The following is a 23,547-nucleotide window of genomic DNA, read 5'->3' as shown; positions in this document are numbered from 1 at the left end:
TAATAATTACAAACTATATTGCATATAACATATTAGCTGTGTTATTGCTTTATTTTTTACTTATGTTCTTATTTTAAACAATGCTCCGCTCCGGTTCAATATCATCTTCCATCTGCTATTTGATCCAACTCCATTATCATCATCATTACTCCAAGTCTGTCTTTTATACATTTGTGCATAAAACTGAGACTGGTGTACTAATCAGTCAGCACAGAGAGGGCACATGAGTGTAACAAAACAAGGTCAAAAAACACAGAAATAAATTGACACTTAAAATTTAAATAAAGTCAATTTAGCACCATTAAAAGTAAATTCTTGGCAAACAACGACTGGGTCAATATATCAGACAACGTATTAATTTATCATAGATATGTTGGTTTTGGGAAATGGTCAGCTAGTAACTAACAAATATTAAATATTGGCAAATATATCATTATTGGAATTTAAATACTCTCAAATATTGATATTGGTAAAAGCCTCAAAACTCTCAGAAGCAAATGGGTGATATTTAAAAATTTGAAGACCATTGATTCAGTGTAAAATATAAAAAGGCATAATGTACAGAAACCACATTCAATATAATAAAAACTCTCAAACACACAGTTTTGATAGAACCAGACAGTCACAGTAGGTCTGCATAATACACATACACATCATATAATATGTCACATGACGTGTGCTGCTCTAGCTGCAAATGCATGCCATGCATTTTGTAAATTATGGGTCATTGTCATTAAAATGCAACCAAAAGCTGATAAAATGAGTTATGTTAAAGTATGCAGATCAGAGATGGTTTATTATTTCTCTAGATTGTGCTTATTTAAGCATAGACGTTATTTCTATCACACTCTGATGATGGAGTGCTGTGTTTGACACTGACTGATGTGAATGTGACTTTTGAAGTTCACTGCGCCATGGCAAAATAATTAACACTGTTGGGAACGCCACTTTCATTTGATTGAAATTAAGGGAAATAAGAGGGAGTGCTGTGAGGGAAGGCTCTAAGCTAATACATAACCTTTTTCCAGTGTTCTAAATTTTTAATGTGTCCTTAAAGATTCTCAAGTGCACCATCACTAAAAGGTGAAAATACGACCTGTGTATGGCACCTTAAAAGTGAGTTTTTAAAGATGGAAACCTCACTGATGAAGTCTGAGTGAGTCAATAGTACTAATCAACAACCTTATCAAATATTAATTATGGTCATTTGCAATAGCAATAGCAATGTATGCAAAATATTGCAGAAAGCATTTATGAATTACACTGTAGACATTAAGATCTGAAAATCTGATTTTAGAAGTTATGTCCATTTGTATTCTTTATTTTTGGACTTGTAGTTTATCATCATTTGAAAATGTTGCTACATTTTGCATATAATTTCTATTATTTTTTTAATAGCTGCTTATTCAGGCTGTGTGTATTTGTAAAGAGAGATGTCACTGGCTAGCTGCTGTAACACTAGCCTCTATAACTCAGGGCTTCTTACTTCATTCTCAATGTGTTCCTGTGGTTTGCTATTAACTTTCTAAGACTGTTTTACAAAATTAAATGATTAATTTGTTAAAACTAAAAACCCCATGAGGTTTTACCAGAACTGAAGCAAGTGGACACAACTGTAATCTTTTCTTATCCATGATATCCACCAACACCCTCTTTGTCTAATGTCTTCTTTACAGCCTTTTAGCTATAATATTTACTATCTAAAAAATGTCAGGTGTAGAAATTTGTGCACTCAAATAGCTTTATGATTTTATGGGGAATTATGAATTGTTATTGTGCACACCTCCAATATGAAATTATTCATCCAGCGACACAACTCATTTTAGAGTAGGTATAATAAATAAGAAATAGTCCTCCTTGTGTTGCCACACAAGGGAAGGGTTTAGGTCTTTTAAGGCTAAGTGACTGAGATGCAAGCACAAGAAAACACCAACAAGTCCACTTAAGTTACATACACATTTATTACTAATACAACAACTACAAGTACTAAACACTACAACAACATTTTACAGACAAGACACAAGAGAGAAAGGGAAACTTTCAATGGCTAGTGAATGATTGAAATGCATCATACAGAGTTATCTATTGTGTAGTTGGTATGAGAGACCAGATAAACAGATGAGATGACTGTTACCTGAGAAGCAGCAAGTTAAATCAGTGGTACAGCAGCTTAGTTCTGAATTGCTAATTGAAATTACAAATCATGAAAGCACCAGGGTTTAAGCAAGTTTATGAAGGTTTTGTATGAATACTTGCGTGGTCCCTGGGGTGGCTTCTTGTGGAGAATGGAGTCCAATGTGCTGGGGTGAGGAACTGGAGTCTGGATCTTGTAATGATGAGTGAGTCGACTGGTCCGGACTTGAAAAGTTCCCATTGGAGGAGAACTCCTGGTTTATGCTCTCATGCTCTCCTAGGCTTGATCCTCAATTCATGACTCTACATTATGAGGTTTCACCTCCTATTGTTCTGAGTTACATCTTCAGCAAAATGCAAGCTTTCCACCAGCATGGCAGAAAGCAAGAAGAAACCAGAAGCCAGCCTGGAAAACCAGCCAGCAACCAGCAAAAAGCAGCCGCCTTGACTCTCAGATAAGACGCTGAGCAGAGTCAGTCCCCTCCTATTCATGGACAGGCAGGTACATTCCTGAATGTGGTTATTCTTTTAATTAAAGTATTTACAATTTAACATTTTCACAATTCCTAATTTTGCAATTTCGATGGTAGATTTAGCATTCTGAGAGTGAAACAAGCAGAATGGTACTAAACATGATACTGTTATCATGGATGATGGGATTATGTTAGTGGTACATTTCTTGGCTTTAAGGCAGTGGAATAAAGGTCTAACTGAAGTAGATAACGACACATATTGTGATATACACACACATACTCACATACAATATTAATTGTCCTCAGACAAAATCTAAAACTACATTTGTAATTCCATGGGTTTTCCATAGGTGTTGCTCCTTGATCTGACTGTGAAAGGGGTCCATGTCATTTGAGTGTGTGTGTGTTTGTATGTGTGTGTTCTGGTAAATGTCTTGTGCCTTATGCTGGTTTGCCCAGTGATCGATTCTTGGGTTGGTCATTCAAGTCCTGAAAGTCAAAAACCACAGTGGGATTAAAGTTGGTGCCAGCTTGTCTCTGTGTGTGACTGGCTCTTAGAGGTGAGTAAATAACCAATGGTGGGGGTCTTTTAAGTGGTACTATCAGTTCATACTGGGATGTGAATTGGTCCTTTCATCTCGCTGGCTCTTGCAGCTAGAAGGATCAAAGATGGTTTCAGTCAGTGGTCTGATTTGATGACCATGCAGGAGATTGGAGGTTCCTTATCTGATCCTTTCTGTTTGTAGGAGGTTGTTTAGATGGTCTGGTCAGTGAGGAGTTTGGGACTCTCACTTATATGTTATTGGCCAGCATTCCTTGGGGTTGCTTGAGGCTTGTACTTTCTGCCTTCAAAACATGCAGGGACTTTACCCTGGTTACACTGGTGTTCATTAAAGGCAACAAAAAAGAAAGGGGTGGCCCTGTGGCTGAGGGGTTAAGACATGAACAGCCACATCTCCTCTGATAAAGGCATAAAATAATCATTTAAAAATGTTTTAAAACAGGTTTACATTGGTTTTTAAAATGTATCATGGCAATGATGAAGTGAGTGAATCACAGCAAACTGTCGACTACATTTTTAGTAACTTCTGTGAATTTTAATGTGATTTTGAATGAATTTGTTTTACTATTTTTTCACTTTTTTACAAATATACATTTTCCCCATGCTTTCACTTTGGCTTATGACTGGTATTTTTAACTTAACATAACAGACGTACTCATGAGTGCTGTGTATCGTTTCAAAGGCTGCCTCTTACATTAGCTCCAATTTTCAAAGCTTCCCCCGTCAACCAGCAGGACGAACCCTGGAGAAAACCCTCCCGCTGTTCCACTCTGATAGCTCCTGAGAGAATATTTCATAAAGCTAACTTGTGACGGCGCTTTTGGAGGGGAAAGTAAACGGCAGGGACAGAGCAGCTCTCTCAAGAGAAGACACACCACAGAGAGAAAACCCAAGGATATTTAAGAATCGGTTAAAAAAAAAAAATGCACATTTCCCCCGTCTAATGCTGCTAGAACAAAAGTTATCCAGTTCCTCCTTTCAAATATTCATGAAGCTGTTTGGTTGGAGAGCAGTCCTAACTCAAACACAGACAGACACTAAATTTAGTTTGACGTGTGTGTGTGTGTGTGTGTCTGAGAGTGACGGCCTGTGTGTGTGTGTGTGTGTGTGCGTGTGTGTGTGCTGTAAGAGTGTGTGTGGGTTCACAGCTTATGTAACTAGACTCTTCAGGAGTGTGCGTGTGCAAGTGCATGAGTTTGTTAAAGTGTGAGACAGTGAAAATGTGTGTGTGGCCTCTGTCTTCTGATTTGACACAGCTTTGTGAGAGCCTAGAGTCTGCCCCGAGCACTTTCCGTACTCTGTGTGTGTGTGTGTCTGTGTGCGTGTGTGTGTGTGTGTGTATCTGTGTGAGACTGGGGTTATTTGTCAGTACATCTGCTCAGTGTGTGAAAAATCAGGGTGTATCAGGAATAATTACGCTTTACATTTTTGTTCCCCCCATGTGTGTAAGAGCCACTGTGTGTCTTTATAGCTGTGTGTGTGTTTTTGTGTCTCAGTGTGTACAGGTGTGATTGTTTGCCTACACATGTATGTGTAATCTTGTGTCTGTGTGTCCAAAATGAGCTGTCTTATCTAAAATTGCTGCCTAAAATGACAGATCCCCATATGTTCCGTACCACACACACACACACACACACACACATGCAGACACACAGGCTCCTGCCCTGTCAACATGCTACAACACAGTGATTAAAATAGCAGCTGTAGAAGTGTTGCAGTGTAATTGTACTAACTCTCAGTCCAGTTCATTTTGTCCTTTCCCTCCGGGTATTAACCAAACTATTAGCACACATCCATACTCACACATACAGACAGAAAACTACATTGATCCCTCCCTGCTTACTCTGTGCTCTGCAAGGTAGTTGTCAGGCTTTTTTTTCCCTCCCAACATGGACATGGATGATGCTCTCTGTTCTCCATTCCCTTCATAGAGAACCGCCTGTCAAATTAGATCATGGCCACACATGGAGGAACCAGCCTTTCTGGTCGCATAGATATGGCCGCATCCAGGTATCCTGCGAATTCCAACCTCACTTTTCATGGTCGGTGTGTTTTACTATCCTAGTTTTGTTTGATTTATAAGGGAGCTGTAGTGGAATGAGGGCTTACAGGGAGGGATACAGTTTCATATTTCATGGCATGGAGTCAGATGCACGCCTTATGGATGCTGTGGAGCATGTGCAGGGGTTTGGTCACTGATGCTGGACTGAAAAGAATAAAGTAGTGTTCTGTCTATAAGTTTCACCTTTGATCTAAAGATGAAATCATACTGCAACTCCAAGTTTTTGGTTCGGTCAAGTTTTTTTCCAACTTGAAAATGTGCTACAACTTTGGAAACACCTTTGCTTTCCCATCTTTGACATTTAATTGAAGTTGGCAGTGCCAATATTTTCTTGAACCCTGGCAAAACTTTGACATGGCCTCTTTTTTTTCAGCCTCCCGAATTACATCGTTATGTAACTTACTCATGTTTTCCAACTTTAAACCTTGCATTTCTATTTCACTGTCAGAAAAAAAAATGTAAATGCTTCTCTGTTGATATTTAGGTCAAAAGGTTACATATGAATAATTGGCTGGTACTTTTTAAACACTAAACTCTCAACCTCTCATTGAAATGAGCTTGTTATTGTGGAGTGCTAGAATATCTCAGAGGAGAATATTTGGGTGAAATATCTGAAACTTGCCTCAGTTTCTTGTACTTTTCATTTTCACACATCTTGACATCCCCTCCAGTCCCTTCTCTCAGCCTGAGAGCAGCTTTTCTTCTGTTCAGCCAGGTATATGCATATTATGCTCCTGCCTCACTCTGCTCCTATCGTTGTAATTATCTCCAACACTTCAGGCTCTCTCCCCCTCAATCTCGCTTTATTGCCATCGTTATATTGCACTTAATCATCCCTAGGTACTTTACCCGCGTTCTTTTCTGATCTATCCGTACTCATCTCACTTTTTCCATCTCCTGTCATCCCTCTGTTTTTTCTCTTTCTCTTTCTGTCAGTATCTCTCTTTCTGCCATTCTCCAGGCAAAGTATGTTTTCCCTGTAATATATCAGTCAGAAATAGGTCAAATATAGCAAAATACTCACTTTCTGCTTCCCTCCTCTGTCTCCATTATTTCACACCTAGTTTTACTTCAAGCATGTTTACCCCCTCCACCTTCGATCCCCACTCCTTCACAGGGCTCCGCTTTCATCTCTCAGATGGTTGCAGGTTTAATCTGACGCCTCTTGTGCTTGTGCACACCCACGAACCGACAAGATACACTTTGATGCTTTCACGGCATGTGGTAAAAGGTATATCCACTTATCATGGATGGAGGTTTCCTGTACTTATTCACTAGTGCTTTGACATCTTCCTCTATCGATGTCAAAATGATGGAACGCCTGGTTTTTAATGCCAGTGCAGCACTTTGTAACTTTGCCTTGTAAACAGATACACCTACATGTTTTAATATTCATGTTCAGCTGCAAAGTAATCAATGGTTATGTTGTTTAAGGACATAGAGGCAGACACTTTCTTTTTGCAAGCACAGTTGAGCTAATGTTATGAAGTCTTCCACTAGCCAATGTTTCTTTGAATGTCTTGCTTCATTAGGTACATGAATTCCAGCTCATTAATTCATATTAAGCTCTTTAATAGGCACAAACATGAAGGATGGAGTATATTAAATCAACACAACTCGTAAGTTCAGATGAAATGGCTCCTGTGTGATGATCATATGGGTTATAATGTTTTTTTTGGTCTTCATTCTCTTTAAATGCTGTGGGGACTTGCAGGGATGTGCAAGTATTTGTGGTGTTAACTTAGTTTGTGCATGTGTTTATGTCTGTTTTCCAGGATGGTTGAATACTCACTCGACCTGCAGAACGTCAACTTCACTGCCATCAGAACAGTGAGGGTACTGCGGCCTCTTAAAGCAATTAACAGGGTGCCAAGTAAGTAACACCACCACTTTAAATTTGGTCTTCCTGTTACCGGTAATCATTCAGATGTTTTATAATGCAGCTCTGTGCCAAAAAGGAGAGAGTGACCTTATGCTGTCTACACGTTATAGGCTGTGTTCATCACTGAATTAGGCAGAGTTGGTGCCAAGAGCTGTTCTCCATGCCGACACATCATCTATTTTTTTTATTTATTTTTTTAACTTTCAGTAAAAGAACTGTTCATGCTGAAGAATAAAAACAACTATTATATATCTGGCTATTGAGAGATGAAACTCATTCATGTGATACCCTTCTTTCTCACCACCACCTCCCATTCAGCACCACGGACAGCTGCCTGCCAGAACAGCCAGCCCAGTAGCTTGGTCGCTGTTCGAGGTGCTGAATATGAGTCAGTCATTGAGCCAGAAATACCCAAACTGTGAACATGTTAAGATTAGAAAGCAACAAGCTATAATTATTACTCGCTGGAGCACTTTGAGCTGATTGGAGTCTTGATGATTTTTAACCACTTTGGTGCAAAAATGACCAATTTGTTTTACCAATGTGATGTTTTTTGGTAAAATTGTGAAAGACCTACATATTTTCATAATACATACCATACCTACACCAGAAATACAGTTTGTGAAAAGTGAAAAAAAGTAATAAAATGAAACCACACAAAGATATTCAGTTAATACATCAGATTCAGTCAATCATAGATGGTAGCATGTCTTTAAAAAGTGGTAATTGGTTTTGTTTGATCACCTTGGGTTCACAGAGAACTTGTGCAAAAGGCTAAGGATGATAAAGATGTGGATGGGTGCTCAGCATAGTTCAGTGGCCTGGGTTCATACTAGGAAATCAGTGTATCAACTTGACCTTGGCTTGACCTTACTTACTTTCCCTATAACATCAGCAAACCGCAGCCTCACACTTGTAAACAAACTAGCTTTTTCACACAAATAAGCATCTAGTTAAGCAAGTTTCCCCAGACATAGACGCTGTTAGCTACTTTCTGTGTTTACTTTCAGCTGGACTCAGAGACAAGAGTTTGAAATTAATTATGTAAAACTGAAGTTTATTTGAAAAGCCTTAGGAGGCTCGCATTGCTTGCCCCGATATACCTTAATTTAGTGTTTTCTGAATAACTACAAAGGAGGTGGTGAGTGCAAAGTTAGCAATTATAAGAATCAAGGTTAAGAAAAGTACAAAAATGTCCCTTCAACTAAGTGCTTTAAGTTGTCTCATCTTAACCTGCCTGGCAGTCCTTTTTGCAGATGTGTCAATTGTGTTTTTTCCAGTATTTTGATTTAAATCAAAGGTCCAGGTCACCTTCACTCAAAAAATATTCTGTAATGTGAAATATTTGCATATCAGTGTAATTCATAAGACATTGGATTGATTAGGCCTACTGTCATTTACCAGTAATCCCACATTGTAAGTCAGTTACATCAAATCTGCTCATGATAATTAGAGAGATACAGATGGAGAGAGAGTGCAGTCCATGGCTGACTCATGAGATTGATATTTTTTGGTAATTAGAGAGAAATATCTAATAATATGCTATCTCAACAGAGTTTTATCCCTCAAGGATCAGTCTGGGGACTGCGCTCATGACTGTACAAACATTACATCTCTCAGCAGTCACTAATAAACAGCCTCAAAGTTCACCTTCAAATTAATTCACCACAGTTTCATCAAATCTAATGTTATATTTAGTTGAATATAATAACAAATGAGAGAGAATGTCTCAGATCTAGACTCTCACTCAAATTTAGATGATGCTTCAGCTCTAGTCTAAAGTTTATGTATAATTATGTTTTTTATTTGCTGTTTTTTTAATGATCTCTACATAAGGGAAGACATAGGTGCATATTCTTTGCGAAATATTGAACATTTATTGGTGAATACTATCCTTTTCCTTGTCTTCCAACTATAATTGTTACACATTAGTTTGTCCTGGCATGTAACCTCCTCTTTTCATCATTTACTGTACATGTGGATCTGAGAGTGGATCTGAGTATAAATGGCTCCACCTTGCTTACAGATGCTTCCTGGTAATGTTGGTGCACACAAGAAAAGCTGCAGTGCTGACACTGTGCAACTCATCCATTCATGCCGGAGCAAATTGGCCACATCAAACCAGCACCATTGTTACCGTGGAACCATACATGTCAACAAAAACCTCACAGCCAAACGCAGCCCATATGCCTCATTGTCTTGTGCTGTATTTAATTTTGATTGTGTACTTGCTGTTTCCACAAGCTGGCCTGGTGGTTTCACAGGTGCAGGTGTTCCTGGGAGCAAACAGATTTGTTCATGTTAAACAGTGGCAGACGTTTACACAGCAATAAAAAAGGAAATAATTAAATTAAAAAGACCTAACAGGAATGTCATGTTCTATCATTTTTCATCCTGTGTATGACTCACCGTACTCTACATATAGATCTATTAAAATTATGTGTTAGGAAAAAAATCCTGAGAACATCCAGTGCACAGGGCTATTTAAATTCCTAAAAAGTAATTTCATCTACTGCAAGCTGTTCTAATCCTGACAAAAATCTCCTCAGCATCCAAACCCATCACTGAAACAATGATCAGACTTCACTGAAGTGTTTTGAGTGGTCCAACCCCGTCACTTAGACTGCAAGAGTGCTGCTTAGTCTCTGTCTTTTTTGATGAGAATAATCAGAGCTCGCTGCTAGTTGCTTTTGTGCTTTATGTATCTAAATTGAGCCTAGCAGGCAATCATTTTAAGAAGCACTGAGTACTTTGTAAGTCGGATATGCTGGTGCTTGAAGTTAATGTTGTTTTGCTTCCTTTGCCAAACCTCCCACTGCTCATGAATCTGCAACATAAACTATCTGAGCAATTTCTTTTTCTTCGTCTCTGAAAAGTGGGTACAGCCAATTTGGTTGGTCACGGAAAAATTCTATATTCGGCTTATCATTTATATAATGCATATAATGCATATAATATGAACATGCATACAGGGCATGTAAACATACATTATTCCATAAAGAGATTGGTGTTATACCTTGAGACAGGGATGCTTCTTCATAACTGCGATTAATGACAGGTCTCTGGTCTTTCATCTCACTCCACTCAAACTTTATTTTTGTTTACTCCAACTATCTCCCTATCTATGTCACTTCCTACATCTTTCAGTATGTCTTTTTCACCATCTCTGTGTCTTTTTTGTTTTATTTTCTTTGTCTTTCTCTGTTGAAATATCTTAAGGTGAAAAGAGAGACATTATTCATTTTTATTATTTCTTTCATCTGTAATCTCTCGGTAATGTCCTTCTCTTCTCCACCCTTTCTCCTCTATCACCACATTGCCTCTGTTTTCTCATCCATTTTCTGCTTTCTTCCTACTCTCTCCCTGCGTTTTCTTCACCTCCCTCTGCCATTTCCCCTCCATTCCTTCGACTCATTTACCCGCCCCTCTATACCATAAGCAGAGGCAGGACTAGTGCTGCATGTCTCTGGAGAGTCATTCGTTCCAAAGGGAGAAACGGACTCAGCTCGTGTTCTCCTCTAGTGAATTCTGCATCACCTCTCAGGGAGGTAGAGCTGATCAGCTGGAACAGTCTGGTGCTGTGCGTTTTTATCGGTATTTACTGTGTGTGTGTGTGTTCTCATTTGCTGACAACCCTGTAATTTCACATTTTTAGCGGTGCAAATACCAAATAATGTTTTGGTTTTGATGTACCTTTTAAAGACCTTTGCCATTTCAATTCATACACATGTTGTGCTATTTTGTCACCTAATTACACAGTGTTAAAAAAAAGGAAAGAAAAATGTTCAAAAGAAAGAACAAAAAAAGAACTGCTACAACTCTGAAACCATAAGTAAGTTAAGCCCAAAGCAACCTTACAATTGTTAATACACAAGAACATTTTGTGATTTCTCTCTCTCAGAGACCTCAGCCTGTTGCTGCTTTTAAAGTGGATGAGAGGAGCTCATGTGATTAGTCATTACTGAAGCTTTGCCCCAACTCCAGCTGCTGATTCTGTATTCCTCCTATTATTAATGTATTCAGCCTCTCTTCCACGTTGTGCTGAATTGCATGTGGCTGCGCTTGGTTTGTGCCAAGTGTGAGCCCACAGTCCCCACACAACAAGAAAAATGTTTTCATTTTAATCAACATTTATGTCTACCTCAGTTCTGTAGAGGCTCAGACATGTCACTTTTCATGCGAGACTGTCTTCACCTAAATAGCAACTGCTTTGTTAATTTGATCGAATGTAATCAAATAACCTTCGTTCACCCTTTCTTGACAAGCAACCTCGTCTTGTCATCTCTCAAAAGCAGAAGCATCGTTACTAGGGTTGCAGTTAATGATTATTTCCATTATTTATGTATCTGTATTATTTTCATGATTGATTGTTTAGTCTTATTTTGAGTATTTTGAGTCTACAACCTCAAGATATTCAGTTTACTATCATAGAGGACTAAAGAAACTAGCAAATATTCATGTTAGAAGCTGGAACCACAGACTTTTAGCTGTTCTTTAAAAACCGCTTAAACTGATTAATCGAATACCGAAATAGTTTGCAATCGATTTTCTTTCAATCAACTAATCTGTTAATCAACTAATCGTTGCAGCTCTAATTGTAAAATTGTCAAACTGTCACAAAACCTGCTGGGAGTAAAATGTGTGAGTTTAACCTTTTTTTTTTCTTAAACATGATGCCAACCTTTTCCTATAATCTTTACCATGACCATGATATGATCATTCTCTGTCCTTAACCCTCCTGTTGTCTTCCCGTCGACCATGTAACTTTTGTCCTCCCGGGTCAATTTTGACTCAGGAGGACAAAAGTCCACAGATGCTATAAATTTTTAATAAAACACCCAAAATTCAATGAAAGTAGTGATCATTACTTTTACTTGCAAAGTGTGTGGTATGGAACCATCCATGTGATTTTCAGGCAATTAGATGAAAGACATCCATATTTCTGATATAAAAATATTAGAAAATGGGTCAAATTTGACCCGAGGACAACAGGAGGGTTAACAGAGTCATGTTAGTTGCCTAGAGCCTAACAAATAGGTGATAGATCAGGAAACGCTCATATGACTTGTTTGGAAATCTCATATGATTCAAGGCACTGATAAACAAACTGATTTCTTGTTTAGGTATGAGGACTTGTTTTTTACACTTAAGGGAATTAAATTGGGCTCGCCAAACATCATGACATGAAAAACCAGACTTTGTTTACTTTGCCTATTTAGCGTAACAAAGCCAATTTAAAATGTATGCAATTACACAAGATATTCAACTATGTAAGTTTTGCATTACAAAACATTGTGTTCCAAACTTTCATTACATCCCTAATGGCTAGAAATGTTGTGCAGGATTAATTTGCCATCGAATGAGTTGTTTTGTACAGCTTTCTGTTTAGAGGAAACACAAAGCATTGATGAGTCATTTGAGTCTCAATAATGTTTACAGCTGTAATCTGGAATTTCTATGAGCAAGGGTGACTTTTCTATTCACTAAGCTTCCTTTCTGTTATTGAAAACATTAATTTGTCATGATAGTTCATGTGTAACAGAGGCTGATGGAGAAACAGGCAATAAAAGACACAGTACATGAAAGTCACCAAACACTTCTTATAATAAAGAAGAAATAGATCCCCTCAAACAGAATTGATGCTTTCTTTGTGGTTTATTCAGCAACATTTTAACAAGGACACTGCATTTGGGTTAAGGGAGGTAAAAAAGGATAAAAGAGGAAAAAAGGAGCAGGTGAGAAAGAGAGACAAATGAGGGAGGGAAGAGGGGATTATCCAGCTCCATGAAGGATAGGCGAAGATGGACGAGAGGAAGAGAGGGATGATGAGAGGAGAGATGCGGGGGGACTCAGATGAGCAGGCTATTACGATGATAGATAGAGCCGAGGAGAAAAGTGCAAGGGATGGAAGGAGTCATCGGATGAATAGAGATAAAATGAGCGCGAGACAGAGAGGACCGGGAACCAGAGAGAGAATGATAAGATGAAAAGAGGAAGAAGATTAGATCTTAGAGAAAAACAAGAGGAGATGCAAGGAGCCATAACCACTGGACTATTTTCTGATGAAATGGAGGTACAAGGAGTATTATCCCAACACTAACTCATACACACAGACACAATTGTAATAAATGTATTCAGCTTGTATGAATTGCTGTTGGTTGAAGTATAAATCATGTTGCAACTTCCCTCCAATCCTGTGTTTAAGAGAGACAACACACTGTTTCTTGTACCTCCAAGACACTTATAGTAGTAGGGTAGTTTCAATGGGCCACAAAAAATGATGCAGACAATTCTGATGCACATGTATAAGACTCTGGAATAAAATGTCTGCCTGTTTATTCAAAAACATTATCTCTGGTTTAACCTGTGGGTGGCAATCTAATCCTTGTTTAGCCATGGTGATTATTGCTACTTATGCTAACTAGCTAGAAGCTCCTCTAGCTAGAGGATGCAAAATGAAGTGTGCCACCACTGGTTTGTAAGAGGATTTTGGACAATTATTGAGCACACAAGTAATGTCCACAGCCAAAGTTAAGTACAAATTCAAAAAGCAGCATGCCCTTTTTTTTATTTAGGCACAAAGTAAGTAGTAAGTCAGTAAGTAAGTAAGTAAGTAAGGAGTTCATGTCCTGTTTTAGCCACACTAGTTGCACATCTCTAGTGATGGGAATGTTGGCTAGTTTACCACTTTGATACAGACTGAAATTCAAGCTGTCCAATCATTTGGTTTATTAACAAATACTTCCCAAATTGATGACATTTCGACTTTAGCAGTACTTTGTGTTTGTCGCTTTTTAGCAAATATTAGCATGCTAACACACTGAACTAAATGGCAACCACTGCTAAACATCAGGATGATAGCATCGTCACAGGGAGCATGTTGCCATGCTGATGTTATAATTTTGCTACACCACTGCTTGTTGGCTTGTTTAACTACAACCACAATCTTTCCATAACCCTTTACCATGTGTTTTAGGTACCTAGCCTTATGATAGGCCTTTTTCATTATGATCTGTCATTGTGGAAAAAGCACAGGTGTTACTAATAACATTAGCAATGGATCTGTAAGCCGTGACAGTGAGCCAGCATATAGGACCCTGAAACTGAAGTAGTAAATGGAATTCAGCCATTATTCATTTTATAATTTACACCATACCTTTCCCACTGTGACATGTCAACAGGTGTTCTGCTAAAAAGGCCTATACCTTATCAATAACCACAATCTTTCCCTAAACGTAACCCTTAACCACGATGTAGTTAACATGCACAGATGTATAAAGAAATAGTGTCAAAAACATCGGCATTGGACGTTTCAAAGGTCATTGAATGCAGGATCATCCAATATCAATGTTTAGTCTGGAGATAGAGCAGCTCAGAAAAGCATAAATTTGCTCATGAACTGGTTTAAGTTATTTTGTAAACCACCAGCCGCTGTGGCCACAGGATGAAAAGGTCAGTTCACAACAAACACAGTTGTGCACTGCGCCAGCATCAGCTGCCAAAAGCAAGTTATTTCGCTCCTCTTTATTTGTTGGATGAATAAAGAAGCAATTCTCTCCTTTATTAAAGACAATTTACCACAGAGCTCGTCTCAGGGGTAATTCAATCTCCATGCTGCTGGAGAGACACAAAGAGTCACGGAGTGCTCCACTCATACAGGCACACACACGAACACATCAGTATGTGTGCACACCATCCAATATATGCACGGACACACATACACAGTCACAGTGGTATGGACACACATACAAAGCCACAAACATACTCCATACTGAACATAAGCATATGTGCGCACACACATACACACACACACACTCAACTGAGGATGTGTGAAGTGAACAGAAGAGTCAGTTAATGGGACACTAATGGAAATTATCCAGGCCGGGTTCCCACTGGCCACAGCTTAAAGGACTGGGCCTGTTTACTACATTACCCACAATCCCCCCTGGGAGACAGCCATATTAGCAGCCAAGGTAACGGTAATCAGCAAATTCTCTCTCCGCCGCCCCTCTCTTTCCCATTTATATTCTGTTTATTTCTCTCTTCTAATCTAGTTTGCACTTTGCTCATTTCCTTTCTCTTTGCTCCCTCCTTCCATTTGAGGTTTGTTGTAAATGATTAAAATGATTAAAGTTGCCTCTTGTATAAAATAAAACATTTGTTGTTCTATTTAGTCAACATTTGCTAATATCCCATGATCAAATAGCCAATATTATTCTAATTAAGTGACTTTAATTTTACCTCCTGCAGGGAACAAATTTGAGCCTTTTCATCTTTTAATCACATCTCAAACTTGGGTAAAAAGCAGTTATACAGTGTCCTTTTATGTACTGTTTTATTCCTGCTTTGTTTTTATGTGTTTTCTTTTATATATTTTAAGCATTTTTCTTTTTGCTTCCTTTTTTAAAAAAATAGTTAATAACTTTATGGCAGCTATCTGGAAACATACTATTTAAGGTTTACAGTTAATTTTTAATGCTTTCACATTAGGATGTCCAGCATGATATGTCAGTGCTATAAGCTGCTGCTGACTTCAAACAGACTTAATCATTGTAAGAAAAAAAAGAAGGAAAAGGAAGTCAGGTTCTCTAAAGTGCCATTTCTGACATCAGCACTGCCATGGTTACACTTCAGTTCAACTCACTGTAATTTAGTTTATTCAGATCAACTAACTTGATTTGAATGGGGTTTTTTTGTTTGTTTTTGAATGTAGAGTCAATGCCAATAGTTTTACAAATTAAGAAATAAAATGCTAGAACAGGGTAATTCATAAAAATGGATTAAAAGTGGAATTCTTACTGGGGACTTAATGTAACTCTGCAATGAGAACTAAGTGTTTGATTTTTTTTAAAATCCAGTCCCTACAAACCATTAAATATTAAATCAAGCCCAGCATAGTTTTCAGCAAAGGTCATGTTGGTCTCTGGGTATGTTTATACCAAAGGTATGAGAGAGGAGGAAGATCTTATATTTTTCTCAACAAAAGTGAAATCTCACCCTTCGAGAGGGATTTAAATTCTCTTGAGAAATATGCATTTTTCCAGTTGTGATTGCCCACCTCCTGCCAAGCTAAAGAAGATTTCCCACAAGGAGATATAAAACAGGAAGTTTTATCTGTTGCTGATGGGTGAATCTGTATTGTTCAGGCAGAACATATCTATCTCGAGATTTAAAATGTAGCAGTACTTTTTCATAGAAATGTTATTTTTCAAATATACGGTAGTCAATTATTGGGGTGTCTGCCTCTTCAGACTGAAATATTTTAAATTATTACATCATCTCCCAGGAGAAGGTCGGGTGGACCATCTGCCCACTTAACCCCTGATCAGTCAGCTAAATAGTGTATCAATCCTCAACCTCTTTTAGTTATAGAAATTAACCCCTGGTTTAGTTTCCCTATAGAGATCAGAGTCAATGTAATGGACCGTGGGATCACAATTAGTGCAGCGATTAGGGATTGATTAGCTAATTATGATAATACGTCAGTTTATATGGAAAGGCCAGCATAATGTGTTAAATTTCTGTGTCAGCAAGAGAGTGGGAGGGGTGAGAGAGATTTTTCTTTTGTTGCTAGTCCAGTTGCTAGTTCACACTTCTTTGAAGTTTGAATTTTTGAATTATGGATTTAACCTGTTAAGTGACACAATCCCACCAGTGGGACACTTTAGCCTTTGCAGCATTATTTTCAGGATCAGTTATACTCATTCTGACTTTTTGGTTATAAAATGTAAAGATTTACCCTTTAAATGAGACCAGGGTTAAGACTGTAATAAAAAGGGTTGAAGAACAGTAACCTTCTTGTTTTGGGTATATTATTTTCAGGCTTGCACCCAAAAATGGGGTGCCTGGTAAGCAGTGGCAGACAGAAGCAAAAATATGGTCTTCATTCCATGCTAATTTCGCAATTATGGAAATGCAGAAAAGAGCCTAAATTCATCTACAATATAATGAGCAATGACTTCTTGATGATGTTCCCATACATCTTTTAGTGGAGCATTACATGATCACTGAATAAACACACAAAGAGGGCATTGTCAGGTTTTGAAACAATGTAATCAAATAATACAATCAGAAGTACAATGCATCATATTTCTGAGAGAGAGAGAGCACATACCACCTAACAATTACCTTTTCATCTCTCTGGTGATTTGGCACTCAGCCAGTTCTTATATAACCTCAGATAGAAACAAGGGTCAAGAGTTCATCTAGTCTGGGAATAGTATTTCTCCTCAACCTTATATGCCAGAATGACAGCACACAGGTGCGGACCAAAGCAGCATAGGATAACAAAATGACATTGTTATCACATTGAACTGAAGAACAAACAACACTATCCTCTAAGGCTTGTCAAATCAACACATTTAAGAGACTTAGAAATCTACATAACTATGATTTGTCTTACCAGTGGCATGAAGTGAACCACTATTTGAATATCTGTCACTATCTCAGCAACTTTGGGTGAAAATATGGCGTATTGAACCTCTTGATTATTTGTGAACACATAATAATGGTTGTAATATTTGACTGCATAGTATACATTTGTTACGCAGACTTGGTGGATTTTGACACACAACAATGAACATTTGTTGTTTCAACTTGGCGAAGGTAATCTAAATGGTTAAGTTTGCCAAGAGAAAAATATGACGACTATACTGTGTGGAGCTGACTGGTTAGTTGGTGTAATGTTGAATTACCGAAGAGAATGTCAGTCGTTTTTTTTCCACATGTGTCTATGTAGTGTAGTTATGTTCAGGTGCTGGCTCTTTAAAAGTCTGAAGGTCCAATGCATCATGCATAAACAGGTCAACAAGGCTGTCCCAATCCAACAGCTCCTTCAGATGTAGGAGATAACATTAGAGTCAACAGAACAGCCAGAACAGTTGCTCTGGGCGTCCCATGACGCAGCGGGTGGGTCAACATTTGAGTCAGTTGAAAAGGGTACCTTGTGCATATGTATGAGACTTCAAGGGGCTTGGCAAAGTGTCGATATTGGATGACCTGGGAATAAGATCCCATAATAATAAGAGGTTGTAAATGTGAATTTGGAGGACACAATTAGTAGTACAAGTTGTACCCCACAATCCTTTGCATGCAAGTCACATGCCATTTAACCACACTGGGTAATCTTTACCAACTCACAAAGCTGGTAAATATTATGTAACTATGTTGTATTTATCACTTGTTTGCATTCAGATAGTCACTGGTAAATCCATCCTGGAAGCAAGACTTACAGTCATCTGTTTGTTAGCAGCATGAACAAATTTACCAAAGGCTGTTGCACTCATCGTTTACACAAATTATGATGAGAATTGTCCATCATGTGTTGAACAGCTTACTAAGGTATCACAGAGCCTCTCCAAGTGGACCACTCATATTTACGACATGGTGCAGTTTTAGTCTCTGTGGGTCAAAGGGCCACAACTCGTCATGAGGAGGCTATTGTGAAGCTAACCATCATATCTGGGGAACAAGCACATGCAGCCCACTACCATTCAGTCCTTCCAAGGCTACACTTTTGTGGGCCATGTCCACAAGAGTGGCCACTGTATTTGGACACGTTTATAGGTGTTGTTGGGCTCCACTCTACCCTAACATGAAAACTGACACAACTCCAGGTAGTCAATCCACTCCCTGATTTAAGGCCAAATTTGTTAATCAAAGTAGACACAAGTGTTTTAGTGTAAATGTGTGTGTGTTTGTGTTTGTGTCTCTTTAGGTATGCGTATCCTTGTGAACCTGTTGCTGGACACTCTTCCCATGCTGGGTAACGTCCTCCTCCTTTGCTTCTTCGTCTTCTTCATCTTCGGTATCATCGGCGTGCAGCTGTGGGCGGGGCTGCTGAGGAACCGCTGCTACCCGGAGGAGAACTTCACACTGTGAGTCACCGTGTTATGTGTGTGATGCGATACTCATTACAACCGTATCGTTCATGTCTGCACGTTTTACGGCAGCGCAACTGTAGAGTGTGTTATGAGAGTGAGAGGCAACAGTTGATCCCGTGATGTATTTCTCATATGCAGTAGGGTAGCACATAACACACCGCCAGATGTGTGTGTGTTTGTATCTGTGCCTGAGAGAGAAACAGAGTGTGAGAAAATGTGATGCTTCAAGATCTGTGACACATTGGTCTGACAGCTCTATTGTTTATGTGCCTTTCTATCATTTCTGTGTGTGTTTTTCATAATACCGTATGTGCCAATGTTTGTGTGAATGTAGCTGTGGCGGAATCGTAGCAGATGAAACAGTAAGTACGCATGCATAAGAACATGCAGTGGCCACAACATGTGCCTTTGCATAAGTGTATGTGTGTGTGTATGTGGGTTTGTCACCTCTCCTCTCATTACCTGCCCTCCCTCAATGTGACTCTAGAAGATTAATTACATCATCTACTCAATTTACTGATATTACCATAGAGAGATGAAGGCTCGCTCTCTCTCTCTTTCTGCCGCTCTCGTTTTCCCTCTCTCTCTCTTAAGTGCTAATATAATGAGCCTGATTGCAAACCAAAATTTGCACAAAGCAAATATCATTATGTCGTAGTCTATTCTGCCACTTAATTAAAAAAACGACACTCTTTCTTTCACCCCATCTCCGCCTCCCCAACCCTGTCAACCCCCCCCACCCCCCCTCCCCACACACCCTTCACTACACTCTGTCAATTCACTAACATTATTTTAGCATAGTTGCAATAAGCTATGGGGACTCCAAGATTACTGCAGGCAATCATGTCTTTCCAAAAAAGAAAAAAAAGGTGAGGCAAAGAAAAGACAAGAGTGGAAAATGAGAGCAGCCTGAAGGAAAACACTTATTAAAAGAATTCTGTTGTGAGAAAAGCCAGTGAGGATACAACTTACTTCTACTGTTTTAGATGGATTTTATACATTTCTCTGTCATATTAACATTATTTCTTCATCCTGTAACATATCCCACTGCTGTAGTGCCTGGTACTTCTTTAGAGACTTACTTTGCGGTAAATCCGCTTTCATGAGTACGCAAATTATGTGCACAATCACTTTATTACACTGCCAACCGATATTGTTCCCATATAATGTTCATTACAACATATATTTTGTTGTTGTTGTTTCCTTTTGCCAGAGAAAATACAGTGATTGCTTTATCTTCTAAACCCTCCTTTTTTCTGTAGAGGCTATGAATGTAAGGTGGTTTGTTTCTACTAGGGATGTGCAGAGGGCCCAGTATTTGTATTTGTATCTGTATTTGTTGAGGCAGCAAACTCATTTGTATTTGTATTTGTTGAGGCAACAAAATTATTTGTATTTGTATTCGAATAAAAGTGGAAAGAGGCTTAAAAATCCTGTTTTAGAAAATTAAAGTGATGTCCAAATTAAGAAATATGCATCATGTAGCAGGTGGATGTGACTCCGCTCATTGAGACCTGCTGATAGACGTAACAGTGGAGCAGAGGAGAGGCACTGAGATAGCGACTATAACTGACCTGCTCACTGGTATTTGACATGTTTTGTTTTTTTCTTCCCAAAAACAAATAATTTAAAAAATATTTGTATGAAACAAATATTCGTAAAAAATCCACTATTTGTGCTTTGCCTAATAACGTATTTGTATTCTGGCACACCCCTAGTTTCTACCTTTGTCTTATTATATGGAATAATAAGAGCCACAGGGTTAAATAGTAAACTATAATGTAATAGACTAAAGCACATACTGTTTCAATGATTTTGAGCAATATTTCCTTAAATGTGGTATAGACAGTTTATTAGTAATTCCCCTAATAGTCACTATAGATGCAGGTGTTTTTGTTGTTGATTCAGTTATTTGTATATGTGAGAATGTATTCAGAGGAGAAGAGGACCCACTGAAACTGCATATACACAGGGCCCAGATACTTGCGCTTCACTGCTGTAAACATAATGGTGAATTCATGTGTCATATTAATCAGTTTCATCTTTACATTTAGAAAACAAACATGAACAGAGAGTTTTATATTTTCAGAGTCTATAATAATCATACAGATTTGTTGATGTTGTTTTTTTTACTGACCTTTAATATCTCATTATTATCTTGTTTATATTTATTTATTGTCACAACTGCTTCAAAACTTTTGCTTGTGCAACCAGCCCGTTTTAGTAAGGTGCATTTCATTTTGGAACAGAACTCATTTATGTGGATGATATTCTACTTTTTTGTTTGTTTGTTTATGTTACTTTTCTTTCAAACGACTCCTGCAGTTTGACATTCCCTGAAGCTGCAGTTATGAGTTTTAGGGGTCTCTCTACGGGGGCCTGGATCCCAAGCTGTGCTGTACAAAAAATATTCTTGATTAGTTTCACTGAATCTGCCCCTGTTTTCACATTTGAAAAGAGAAAACTGGCCTGTTGTTCTGTGTTTTTCAAAGGATACGACTTTTTTGTTTCCACTGCTGTCCTCGATTGGCCTTACTGTTACTATGTATCATCTCCTCGTTGGCATACATGGATGAGCAAAGAAACTGTGCACACAATATGCCCCTGTTCATACACTTTCCTAAAACACACACTTGCACATTTATGCATGCACACACTCACTCAAAAATCTCCCCCACTGATCCACACACTTCATTGAATGCCCCCCAGAAGGATATCTGGGGTTTTGGAAAAAGGTCTGAGCTTTAGGATGCTAATGATGTGAGCCAGGTGTGCTGTATTCTCTATCTTCCTGCTACTTCTAACCTTTACAGTTTGACAAGTGGATGTGCTTCACTTTTTTATTTGTCCACATCTTTTCATCTTTTCAGCTTCCCTTTCTTGAGGGCTGAAATTTTATTTTGTTGCATGTGTGGAAGCATTATTGTTGCGATGGTATTGCATGATATTTCTAAGACACATTTTCTGTATTTCAGTGGCTTTGGGCTGTTTATTTTAGAGAAAGTGTCAGAAATTCAATTTACTCTCCTGTCATGTCATTTCAAAATCAGAGCGCAAATGCTCAGTTGTTGATGTAGGCTGGCTGTACCAATACACTCTGCTTTTGTTCTTCAATAGTGCAGGGATCACACTCTTGTTTGTGTGTTTCTGTGTGTTAGACTGTTTGCTGTATCTATTTGTGTACCTTTTCACAGTAGCAGAAGCAACAGCTGTCACTCAGATGACAGCATCCTTTAACTTCTACCCATAAAACTGTGCATCTTTTAGTGATTTCACACTACTGGTTTTGGTGACATTCTCACCAATAGACTCAGCCATAGAATGTATAAAAATATGGACGTAGTTACCGTGACGTCACCCGTTGGTTTCTGAAGAGCGGTTTTGAAGCTCAAAGTGAGCCGCTCCGGCCGTCGCCATCTTGGCAGTGCGTGATGCTGCCTAACTCCCAGCCAATCAAAAATGGGCAAAGAGGCGGGCTGAATGGCTGAAACAAGCCACCTAGCGGCTGGCGGACCTGTCACTCAAAGCAGCCATGTCCTTCATTATGCATAACTTTACGGCTTAATAAAACTTAAACAAGTCAGTTGTCATGAAAGGGGAAATTAGCTATAACAGTTTTTTGTACCAGGCTGTAAACATGTTTATTTCTGCTGTAAAGTTGGGCATTTTAACATGGGGATCTATGGGGAATGACTCGCTTTTGGAGCCACCCTCAAGTGGCCATTCAAGGAACTGCAGTTTTCGGCACTTCCGCATTGGCTTCCTTTTTCAGTCCCAGAGGTTGCTGCTTGGCCTCACCATAGTCACTTTGCAAGACCTTTATGTTCTTCAAAGAGACCAATAGAGACCAAAAGATCTACTGTATCTCATAATATTCAGACAGCTGGTGGATAGTTAACAGTCAGACAGTGGCTGAAATTCCCCCACTAAATTTCTAATTAAATTATACTGATGTTTTAAATCACCTTAAACACTTTGAATCTGTACCTCTTGGGTTCAGACTGTGAAGATAACGTTAGCTCAAGCAGCTAGAGAGCAGAGCTGTCGTGTTGTATTAGGATCACTTACTTTGTTTTATCTGTTGGACCTTTTGGAATCCATTCTTGGCAGAAGCTAATGGGGATCCAATGAAATAAACAATAAACAATGTCTCATGTCTATCTTTGGGGATAACATTTTAATTTTTCATGAAGTTCCCTGGAAAGAACTATGTAATTTGGCACTAATTGTACAGGAAAACTGAGACAACGTTCTTAGACTGATATTTGACTTGTGTTGGGTTGTTTATTTCCAGTGAAATATCCAGAAGTGCTTCATTTAAATCCAAGTGCATATTCATTAGTCATTAATTTGTTATTGGAAGTTTCATTTTCCATATTTAGTGAATCGTGGATTTGTTTTAAAAAAAAAAAAGCTTTGCTAGGTTACACTAGAAATTCATTTAAATTAATTGATTGGAAGTGCACTAATTAAACAGTGTCTCAATGGTAAAATAACGTGTTACCTGTTTAGCTCATTTCATTCAGTTGACTTTGATGACATTCTCACGCCTT

At 38.5% G+C, this 23,547-nt stretch overlaps 1 protein-coding gene across 1 annotated transcript in view; it reads left to right on the top strand.

The window, feature by feature from the left end:
* LOC121908360 (voltage-dependent T-type calcium channel subunit alpha-1I-like) overlaps positions 1-23,547 on the top strand; it is a 222,922-nt gene that overhangs the window by 90,006 nt on the left and 109,369 nt on the right. The window contains exons 5-6 of the mRNA XM_042428302.1: positions 7,006-7,103; positions 18,829-18,988. Coding sequence (XP_042284236.1) covers positions 7,006-7,103; positions 18,829-18,988 — 258 coding nt within the window. The remainder of the gene's footprint in view (positions 1-7,005; positions 7,104-18,828; positions 18,989-23,547) is intronic.

This window comes from Thunnus maccoyii, chromosome 2 (assembly GCF_910596095.1).
Source record: "Thunnus maccoyii chromosome 2, fThuMac1.1, whole genome shotgun sequence".
Classification (NCBI taxonomy): domain Eukaryota; kingdom Metazoa; phylum Chordata; class Actinopteri; order Scombriformes; family Scombridae; genus Thunnus; species Thunnus maccoyii.
The sequence above is the reverse complement of the archived record's forward strand: the minus strand, read 5'-3'. Positions and strand labels throughout refer to the sequence as shown.